The sequence below is a fragment of the Grammomys surdaster genome, unplaced genomic scaffold, assembly GCF_004785775.1.
Source record: "Grammomys surdaster isolate TR1022 unplaced genomic scaffold, NIH_TR_1.0 125284, whole genome shotgun sequence".
Classification (NCBI taxonomy): Eukaryota; Metazoa; Chordata; class Mammalia; order Rodentia; family Muridae; genus Grammomys; species Grammomys surdaster.
Window position 1 is genome coordinate 15,792 of NW_021620163.1, and position 11,276 is coordinate 27,067.

Genomic DNA, 11,276 nt, shown 5'->3' on the forward strand with positions numbered 1-11,276 from the left:
TATCAAGGATGCTAATGCCTCTAACCCACAGAAAGCTTTGACTGAGTCAAGTTCAGAGGAAAGCAGGTCTTTCTTGTTTTATTATGGATATTTATGAATGACTGAACCTTACTTAAAACCACTTAAATGCAGAAACAGTCAACTTCAGCTTCCTGGGACTGCTCTTCTGCAGTGACCTCCTATGGAGATCAGTTACTTCACCTCCTCCTCTTCCCTGTTGTGTATACTGAACATGCTGAATTTCCAGTTTGCTCTTGTTGCATCTCTATCAGAGCATATGTTCCACTCAATCCCAATTTCAGATTTTCTGAACATGTTTCCTCCTCCTCCTCTCCTCCTCCTCCTCCTCCTCCTCCTCCTCCTCCTCCTCCTCCTCCTCCTCCTCCTCCTTCTTCTCCTCCTCCTTCTTCTTCTTCTTTTTCATTTTCCTTCAACTTACTTCAAAGCAAATCTTTGAAGATAAAAAGCTTAAGAAGTTCAAGGCCCCAGGGGAGAAAGGAGAGAATCTAATTTTTTTTTTTTTTTTGGTCATAAGTAGTGGACATGATGGTAACCTTCTATATATTTGTGTTTATATGCACAGTATACTTCTTAGCCTATGTAGAGTAGCTTTTCTTTGTAGTGTGTACTCCTTAATGCAAAGACCCATACATTTTCCAAGTACAAAGTGACTGTGTAATGTTCATCCCTTAAATGAGACAGCTATATTATTCCTTTCCTAGATCCAAGAGCTATCTTGGAACAGAATCAAGGAATCTAAGAGCTTGAGGAAGATGAAGATTGGTATGAAACACTGTCTTCTTGATATGACATGATCATTACAATCATGACAAAAAAAACCAAAGAAACAAACAAATAAAAAAAACAGGATTTTTTGATACTTGGTCTGGACTGGAACAAGTTCCCTCAAATGGAAGGGACTCATGATCCCAAGGGCTCACTGAGAAGCTATTGATAATTCAACTTTCCTGGTTAAGTAGCAACATTTTTTAAGCTTGTAGAACAAGGAAAGTTGCCTATGATCCAGGTCATAATCTTCTATCTATGTTCATAGAAAACAAGTCTAAAGCTAATAGGTCAAAATCTTAAGACTCTATACATGAGGGGGTATAATCAGGAAGAAGAAGGTGTCAGTATAATTGGAATGACTACAAGAGAATTTACTATCCAGTCAGTGTGGTCATAGAACATTTTGTACAAGTATATAGAACCTTGTCAAAATACAGAAATATTACTAATGGAAATGAATATTTTATTATTGTATATATCCTTAGATTTTTCTGCATGAAATGTTCTTTTAGAAACAGTCCTTGCTAGTGTTTCCCTGGAATAGTAGATATTATCTTTACAGATTAATTGATACATTTCTTGTCCCAGAACGCAGCTCTTATTATGCTTGTTGAGTATGCAAGCCTTTTACAAAAATTATGCACAGTCACATTATAATCTACTCATAAGCCAACAGTTTTCTAATCCTGAAAGCCCAAAATTTTAAAAACTTTAGAGGAAAATGAAATTACTACCAACCCTCAAGTGAGTGAAAAAGTCCATAAAATTATGTCTCAGATAATCTTGGAATCAGATATTGTCCAAACCCTTGGGGAGGTAAGAGTAAGTCTCACAGGTAGATGACCTCTCAGGGAACACCCATTAAATTCTAGTTGTAGGTAGAGAGTAACTTTTGCTCCTTCATTTTTCTTTTATTACTAAATCATGGTGAATATGGCATGAAGGAAGCAAATGTGAATATTCCATCTTCACTGTCAGAACTGGTCTTCTCTTTTATGTTCAGAAGAGTTGACTAAAGCAACATTTTGGTCACCGTTACATGATCTTATCTCAATAGAAAATAGAAGATGCTTGTCTTCAGGTTTTAAGCACAGTCAACACAAGGTGAGAATCATAAAGAACATTTATACATTTTTGGAGATATTTTTAAATTGGGACAAAACACTTTAAATCTGGATGCTTCTGTGGTCTGGCTACTGTGTGTTTAATGCAACAAATGACATTTCAGCTTATAACTGTGTTCTTGAAAATTTTTATTAATGGTAATGCCCAGATTCCTTATCTTTAATGAGAATTTTTGTGGTCAAAGTTAGGCCACATAGATGTGAATGAAATATTTCTCTAGGCAACCAGAAAATAACACATAAATGTAATCACTGCTCAAGTGCCTAATAAATATGTTGTTACTATGCAAACTCAGTTTTTCCCTTTCTCTTCTCTCCCTCACTCTTTCTGTGCCTTCTTTACTTTTCTTCTCATGTTCTTACTCATAGACTATTTGTACCCTTTTTTATGTATTTATTAAATTTTAATGAAATTAAAGTTATTTTCAACTTCTAATGTAAACCAAATAATATAAAAGGCACCATCTTTTTCTGTACAATGTGAAATAAAACCAATTTTTAAAAATACATTCTCCATTACACACTAGTTTAATCACTATTCTAGTTTTTGAATTAAAGGTTGTATGCATTGATGTTTGTAAAGAACACTAAATATAGGGTCATGGCAGACAAATTTCTGGTAAGCTCTTTACAACATTGAAAATGTATATGACATGTTCTATTTCTGCAACTACAGATTAAGATATGGCACAGGAAAGGTCATTATGATCAGAATGATTCACCTTACAAAGTGAAGTGTTCTGATTTAAGTCCCTCTCATCCACTAATTGACTTCCATCATTAGGATTGTACATCTGAACTGTTAAGGAAATTGACTAGTTGATGCTCTGAACTGCTTGAGTTATGGCCTGGCCTCTGTCTTAAAATGAGCTGAATCATATAGATACCAATTGTTAAGTTTCAAAAATCTATTAGAAAGGAGATGGGAGGAAACAGAATTCAACTGTGTTGCAGAAATAGTAAGACCAGTAACTGTTTAATGAAATCAGCAGAGCAACACTGAGAAGAGAGAAAAGGGATTAGGAATCTGAAAAGTACTTACTTCCCTGACAGCCATATAAATTTGATTAGCTACACACACAAATAAAATTTAAGTTGAAGATAATAATTTTTTGAAGAAAATGTGATTTACTTATGGAATTGAACAAAGGTGGTAGTTTAAAATAATATTTCAACTTCAACATAATGGGTAGAACAATATTTCATTTGTTTGAAATGTATTTCAAAGCAACTGTATGTATGAACAACTTTTCTGTTTATTCCCTCCGACAGTTTTAAAAATATACACACTTTGGTTTTACAAAAACATTGTTATCTGTAGATAGACTGGTATAGCAGTGAGCTTTATTATTAAAATCAGTGGGAAGGAAATTGACAATACAGACAATGGGCACAAGTAGAGACATAGTCCAAGATCACTGCTCAAGGAAAGGGTTCAATGATCAGTTTCTCCAGTGGTATGTCTTGAGCAAAACCAGGGACAGAACTTTAGTATTCAATTGCATGACTCTTAGGGATAAGAAGACTGTGGATAGTTTCAGAATAAATTTAAATGTAAGTTCTTACAAGAAAATGTAGACTTCAAATCCAAGAGAATTTGAAAGCAAGAGAGGATTGACTTAGCATTATGATCATGTATGGAAAGACTACAATAGTTTAAGCATGTTTTGTTTGATATTATACTATGTTAGTACATGAGCTCCACTTTGGGTAATGTAGTGAATGATCTGAAAACACATATATCTCTTTTTTTCAGACCTTTAAATGGAAATTGATTTTGTGGTTTAATCTTGATGTTTCTTGTAAAATACTTTGATAACAGCAACAAATATTCAAAATATTTTTATTGTACACTATATAATATAGCTTCAATATCAAATGGATGCTTAATTTTTCCATGTTTCTTTTACCTAACATACTATAAAAATGCTTCATAGTTGAAGTTTTTATATTATTAGTGTTGTATTTGTAGTATCATGTAAGTTTTGCAACAATCTTATTTATATATCATGCCTCCTATGGATATTTCAAGTAATTTTATTTTTAATGATTCTTTGCTTTAAAAACTTATATCAAGTTTAATAACAAGGAAGGAAATTGATAATCACTAAATGTTAGTGTTATAAATTAATAAAATATATGGTATCATAACCTAGTATAATTTATTTTCATTTAATTCCTACAATGAAATTTTAAAAGAGTTTATTGTTATAAAAACTAAAAACATGGTTATAATTCAAAATTATGTCTTATATCATTCTCAAAAGCATTGCTTAAATTTATATCAAGTTTATACTATAAGTATCAAATTTATATAAAATTAGTATTATTTTAAAAATAATACTTTTTAATTAAAAATTTCATAATACTTTGACCATATTTTCTCCAACTATAACTCCATCCAACTGCTTCCCACTTCACTATCTCTCAACTTTTTTTTTCTCTCTAAACACTCACATACACATACACACACACACACACACAGGATGACTTTGGTGATATTCATTTTTCACATCACCATATGTATGTGCCATTCTTAAAACAAACAATGCTAACATCAATACTCACATGTTCTTGTTGGTTGACAGTTGTGGAATATCGTGACTAAACTGGATGTGACAGGTTGTGATGGCACATCTTGGAATCCCAGCACTTGGAGGTGGAAGAGCAATGATTGGGAGATTAAAGTCATCTTTGTTGAAATGATTATTTGAAGTCCAGGTGGAGCTACATCAGACTTTTCCTTTACCTTGTTAAAAAACAAAACAAAACAAAACAAAAAACAAAAAGCAATAAACAAAAACCCTCTGTTTGTCTTTATGGATCCCAAATCCTGAAGTTGGCAGTTTATTTCATGGCATGAATGGAAAATACGAATAGCATTTTTCAGACAGTTTACATGAGCACATTTATTTTGTAGGGTCTTTTTACTTTGAAGAAGCATGCAAAATCAGAGTGTTGTCACTGAGTTCATACTCCTAGGACTTTCACAGAACCCAAAAGTTGAAAAAATACTGTTTGTTTTGTTTTTCTTGGTCTACCTTGCAACTATCGGGGGAAACATCATAATTGTTGTAACAATTATATGCAGTCCAGCACTTTTTGGCTCCCCCATGTACTTCTTTTTGTCTTTCCTCTCCTTCCTGGATGCATGTGTTTCTTCTGTAATCACACCTAAGATGATTGTAGACTTCTTCTATGAGACAAAGACCATCTCCTTTGAATGTTGTATGCTGCAACTGTTTGCTGTCCACTTCTTCACGGGGGTGGAGGTGATTGTCCTCTCAGCCATGGCCTATGACCTCTATGTTGCTATTTGCAAGCCCTTGCACTACTCTTCCATCATGACCCAGAGGCTCTGCGGTATCCTGGTGGGAGTCGCTTGGGCAGGAGGCTTCTTGCATTCTATCATACAGATTATCTTCACTTTGCAGCTGCCCTTCTGTGGACCCAATGTTATTGATCATTTCGTATGTGACTTGTTCCCATTACTGAAGCTAGCCTGCACCAACACACACATTTTTGTCATTTTGGTGTTTGCCAACAGTGGGTCTATCTGCATCATAATCTTTTCTATTTTGCTTGTCTCCTATGGTGTAATCTTGTTCTCTCTGAGAGCTCACAGTTCTGAAGGGAGGCGTAAAGCACTCTCTACCTGTGGATCCCACATTACTGTAGTGCTTTTGTTCTTTGTCCCTTGCATATTAATATATGCACGAAATAATTTTGAATTCTCATTTGAGAAAAAAGTGTTTATATTTGATGATGTCCTGACACCAATGCTAAATCCTTTGGCTTATACTTTCAGGAATAAGGAAATGAAGAATGCCATCAAGAAAATGTGGAGGAGATTGTTTAATATTTCTGAGAAGCATTAAATTATTTAATTTATGGGGCCAGGGAAAGAGTTCAATTTGTAATAGATCTTCCTATAAGTTCATGAGAATCTAAGCTTGGATCTGATGAGTTTTTCCATTTTGATGTATATTTTTGTATTCCAGTACAAACTAAGTAAAGTTTTAGATAACAGTTTAATAGGAGCACCAACTCAAAAGTCTATGCTTCTAGCTTCCTTATGATACTCTTTCCCATATTATCAGCTAGGCCCACTCTTTCTAACTCATACCCAGATTAACTGGAAATTGTTCTATTGTCCATTAGTTAGGCACTGCTCTTTCCATATGTATCCTATACCCTTCAATGTCTGTATAAGCATATCTCTGCATCACCACATAGGCCCTCTGTCTTTCCTAGATCTCCTTATAATGTTGCCATGTTGTTGAGCTCCCTCCAGAGCTCCCATAGACTTCCTGCTCCTAAAAAAAATCTAACTGCCTAGAACTTCTTTGTAGGAGCTGCCCCTATAGAAGCCATAGGCTCCCTAAATAAATACCCAGAATCCCAACAACTCCTGTTCCCAATAAGTAGACTAGAGAAATTGTTAGTGTCTGATTGTCACATTTATTTAACAAATGTAAAAAGTTATAGTGTATAATTATATCAAGTAATTTTGTGTTAAGACACAAATATAAGCCGGGCAGTGGTGGCACATGCTTTTAATCCCACCACTTGGGAGGCAGAGGCAGACAGATTTCTGAGTTCCAGGCCAGCCTGGTCTACAGAATGAGTTCCAGGATAGCCAGGGCTATACAGAGAAACCCTGTCTCGAAAACCAAAACAACAAATAAATAAATAAATAAATAAATAAATAAATAAATCCATAATGTGTACCTTTCCTATGATCATAAAAACAACTTTGAAATTCTGTTTTGCCAGGCAGTGGTGGCACACGCCTTTAATCCCACCACTTGGGAGGCAGAGGGAGGTGGATTTCTGAGTTCAAGGCCAGCCTGATCTACAGAGTGAGTTCCAGGACAGCTAGGACTACACAGAGAAACCTTGTCTCGGAAAAACCTTAAAAAAAAAAAACACAAATTTAAAATTTATGTAGAAATAACATACCTCTGTATCTTGAATTTCTACACTTTGAAATTATGATGCTTCTGTGTACTTTCTTTCCTAATATTTTCAAGAATCATTTTAATTTTTAATGTCCTGTGCTGTTTGAATAGATACAAAATGGATATGAAACAATGACTAAAACTGAAAAGTAACAAATGGTTTGTTCTGTTCTGTCCTAGAAGGCTCTAATGTGCAACTTCAAGTTCTCTATCAAGATGTGGACTTGGTACTTAGTCCTCTTATATTAAGCATGTTTTTAAATCATCTCACAGATAAGATGAAAGGAATTCTTTGACATCTAGAGTCTACATTCTCTGTTTTTAAGTTATGATTCAAACTACAAGCTTTAATTTCACTACCTAATAGGCTTTTTTGGGAAGATTGCTGCAAATTTTAGACACACTTGGGCTTCAGAGAGAAGCAGTTGTCAAAAAGATCAGAAGGCTTATGAATACTTAAGAAGTATTTTCTTAAAGAGGAGACAAATTTGACACTCACGCTAAAATCAGAAACAACTCCTAGGTGGCCACTCTCATCACTCTTACTCAATAATGTGCTTCATGACTTAGTAAAGGCAGTGCAATACCACAAATAAATGAGGTAGGCTTGGTGACATATAGTTCTGATAGTCATCTTCACTTGACCTACAACCACCTAGTAGACAAGCCTTCAGGGACACATGAAAAGAATTTTCATGATTATACTAGCAAGAAGAAACATCAGTGAGGACTCCTCTGGAATAATTTATTGATGTGGGAAGATCCATCAGGAAAATGGTAGCTATTCTCTTGGTTTATTTCATGAATACTATACAAAAAGAAAGGTAGCAAAGCATAGATATTCATTGATCTGATTCCAGATTATGAATACAATGTGATTAAAGTGCCTCAACCTCCTGAAATCATATTTGCCAACCAGGATGGACTGTCCCATGGAACTGTGTAAGCCAACATACTTTTCCTTCATTAGATTGCTATGTTGAGAATTCTATTGCAGCAATGAATAACATAACTGATAAAAAATTAGTATATGGAATGAGCTTTTTGTTATAATAAACATAACAAAATTCTGATTTGTGGCCTTTACAACTGATTTGTGACTTTAATGTCAAGAAGTTTGGTACATTAAGCTAGAAAAGCCCTAGTGTACCAGAGACAGTATGGTGTTTTATGTGCTACTCTGGTAGGAGCTTAGAAAATAGGAATGCTGAAAAACAATGGACAATAATTCTTGTATCATGAGATTTCAAAATCAACACTGGACTCTACCAGAAAATATACAAGGGGTCTTTGGCTGAAGAGTCTGGTTTCATTTTTCCTTTGTCCTGAGAACCTGGCTGAAGTTAAAGGAAACCATTTAATTTATTTGGTGAGAAGATACTTCTGGACAACAGAATATTCATTGTATGGATTGGCTCTTTTTTCTTTTTTAAACTGGACTTGGCCAGGTCCACAAAGAAAGTGAGCAAAAATATGGGTACATACACATATACATATGAACAAAGTGGTTTTTATGGGGGAAAGAATTTTAGCAACTTAAGATTAGAAGACAAGGTATGTGTTGAAAAAAGTGCCTAATTATAAAGAAAAAGACTTTATGGTGCACTGCAATAATAATGGCAAGTATGAGTCCAGGACAAGACCCAACCAATCAAAGAATCCAACTTGTAAAATGTAACCTTATCCAAAAGGATAAAAACAGTATTTGAGAATGAAGTAGAAGGAAAAGCAAAAAGAATTTATCTCCTGGAAGAAACTGCTAGAAAATGGCTTCTTTGGGATTAACTCACAGAAGACAGCAAGACTGTAATCAGTGTCAGGCTACATTGCCATCTCAAGGTAGAGGAAAAGCTTTCAGTACTGTCTGTGTGAGATTGGTTTTGTAGAAATTAAAGATATAAGATTGTGGAGGAGGGTTATAGAGATGTTGCATTGTTTAGCCAAGAAGTTGAAGTTAAACCATGAAGTCATGGCTGGAGTCCCTATAAGGATTCACAAAAGATGACTACTTGAAGCTATGAAAGGAATGTCCAAGATGTAGTGGAGACCTAGGAGTACTGTAAATATCAACATCATAGGAGATTTTTTTAGGATCTGCCTTCAGAAACTGGAACCCACCTTATGAGAGAGGTTGTTTGTTATTGGCAACAAATGTGAAAAGTGAGGGAACAAATGGAACACCACATGCTCCAAATACTACAGCATATAGTTTACTCTGTTGAGCTCTAATTGTTATATACTGCTGGTGCCTGGTGGAACCAGGTAATGGGACAGGTGACAAAGTAAGTTTTTGCTAGGTCCCTGGGAGGGGCCTAGCAGAATCACCTGTAAGCTAATACTTGTAATGAGAAAAATTAAACCAAGCTTTAATGGAAATGAGAAAAAGGGTGTTGTAGTAGCATATATAAGATCAATGTAAAGCCACTGTTACACAGGCTATAAGTCATTCAGTCCTCTTGAACAGAAGTATTCCACCTAACTGAAGGGCACGTACTCCCACAGAAACTAATGGACTGGACGTGCTGCAATTAACATGAGGTTTAATGATTCCAGTATACTGGGGTTCTCTTGCACACAATCAAGAAGAGGACTCCAAGTTGGAGCTAAGGATAGTTTTTATACAGTTTAGGGAATAGAATAGAGAAACAGTGACTAGGTACAATACGATTGGCAGAACAGTATGACTTTTAACTGATTGGTCTCTGGGAAAATGAGGTGATAAGGATCTCCCTTGTCTGTCCCAAGCCTTCCTCACCTGCAGGTGGGTTCTCTCCCCTGTGGTCTGAGGAACTTTAATCAGCCTCTCCCTTCCTCCTCTGAATGTTAATCCAGCAAGTGTCCTCTGACTAAGGAATATGCCTCTCCCAGGATGTGTCCTGGGACAGTGGGATTCTTTTTTTTTTTTTTGGTTTTTTTTTATTCGATATTTTATTTACATTTCATATATTATCCCCTTACCCCATCCCCCACCCACCCGGGAACCCCCCATCCCCTTACCCCTCCTCCTTCTTCTCCGTGGATGTAACCCTCACCTACCCCCCCACTCCCACTTCCCCACCCTCAAAATTCCCACCCCCTGGGGCGTCCAGCCTTCATGAGGTCAAGGATCTCTTCTTCCACCTGTGCCCAGAAGGGCCCTCCACTCTTACATATTCAGCTGAAGCCCTGGATCCCTCCCTAAGTGCTCCCACTCTGGTGGTTAGGACCCTGGGAGCTGTGGTTGGTTGGTATTGTTGCTCTCCTCATGGTGCCACAAACCCTTTCAGCTCCTTCAGTCCTCACTCTAACTCCTCCATTGAGAACCTCATGATCAGTTCAATGGCTAGTTGTGAGCATCTGCCTCTGAGTATGTCAGACTCTTGAAGGCCTCTGAGGAGACATCCATATCAGGCCCTTATCAGCATGCACTTCCTGACTTCCACATCAGCATCTACCTTTGGTGACTGCACATGGGATGGATACTCAGGTGGAAAGGTCTTCAAATGGCCCCTCCTTCAGTTTCTGTCCCTCACTTTGTCTCCATATTTGCTCCCTTGAGTATTTTGTTGCTCCTTCTAACAAGAACTGAATCACCCCCACTTGGTCTTCCTTTTTTATGAGCTTCATGTGGCCTGGGAGTTGCATCTTGGGCATTTCAAGGTTCTGGGCTAATATCCAATAATCAGTGAGTGAATACCATGTGTGTTCTTTTGTGATTGGCTTACTTCACTCAGGATGATAATTTCTAGTTCCATCCATTTACCTAGGAACCTCTCGAATTCATTGTTTTTAATAGCTGAGTAATACTCCATTGTGTAAATATACCACATTTTTTGAATCCATTCCTCAGTTGAAGGACATCTGGGTTCTTTCCAGCTCCTGGCTATTATAAATAAGGCTGCTATGAACATAGTTGAGCATATGTCCTTGTTATATGTTCGAGCATCTTCTGGGTATATGCCTAGGAGTGGTATAGCTGGATCCTCAGGTAATGCTATGTCCAATTTTCTGAGGAACCGCCACACTGATTTCCAAAGTGGTTGCACCATCTTGCAGTCCCACCAACAATGGAGGAGTGTTCCTCTTTCTCCAGACCCTCGCCAACATCTACTATCACCTGAGTTCTTAATCTTAGCCATTCTGACTAGTGTTAGATAGAATCTCAGAGTTGTTTTGATTTTCATTTCCCTGATGACTAAGGACACTGAACATTTCTTTAGGTGCTTCTCGGCCATTTGAGTTTCTTCCATTGAAAATTCATTGTTAAGCTCTATACCCCATTTTTTAATAAGGTTATTTGGTTGTCTGGAGTCTAATTTTTTGAGTTCTTTGTATATATTGGATATTAGCCCTCTATCAGATGTAGGATTGGTAAAGATCTTTTCCCAATTTGTTGGTTGTCGTTTTGTCCTATTAATCTTAA

The 11,276-nt window shown here is 36.5% G+C and overlaps 1 protein-coding gene across 1 annotated transcript; it reads left to right on the forward strand.

Moving 5' to 3' along the window:
• Positions 1-4,855: 4,855 nt before the first annotated feature.
• Positions 4,856-5,791, forward strand: LOC114637391 (olfactory receptor 4C15-like). Its single transcript, XM_028785619.1, has one exon. It carries the CDS (start codon positions 4,856-4,858, stop codon positions 5,789-5,791), a length of 936 nt encoding a protein of 311 aa, XP_028641452.1.
• Positions 5,792-11,276: the final 5,485 nt, after the last annotated feature.

Bases quoted from the DNA above. Each gene is read 5' to 3' on its own strand.
- LOC114637391 (XM_028785619.1), top strand. From the start codon at position 4,856: ATGCAAAATCAGAGTGTTGTCACTGAGTTCATACTCCTAGGACTTTCA.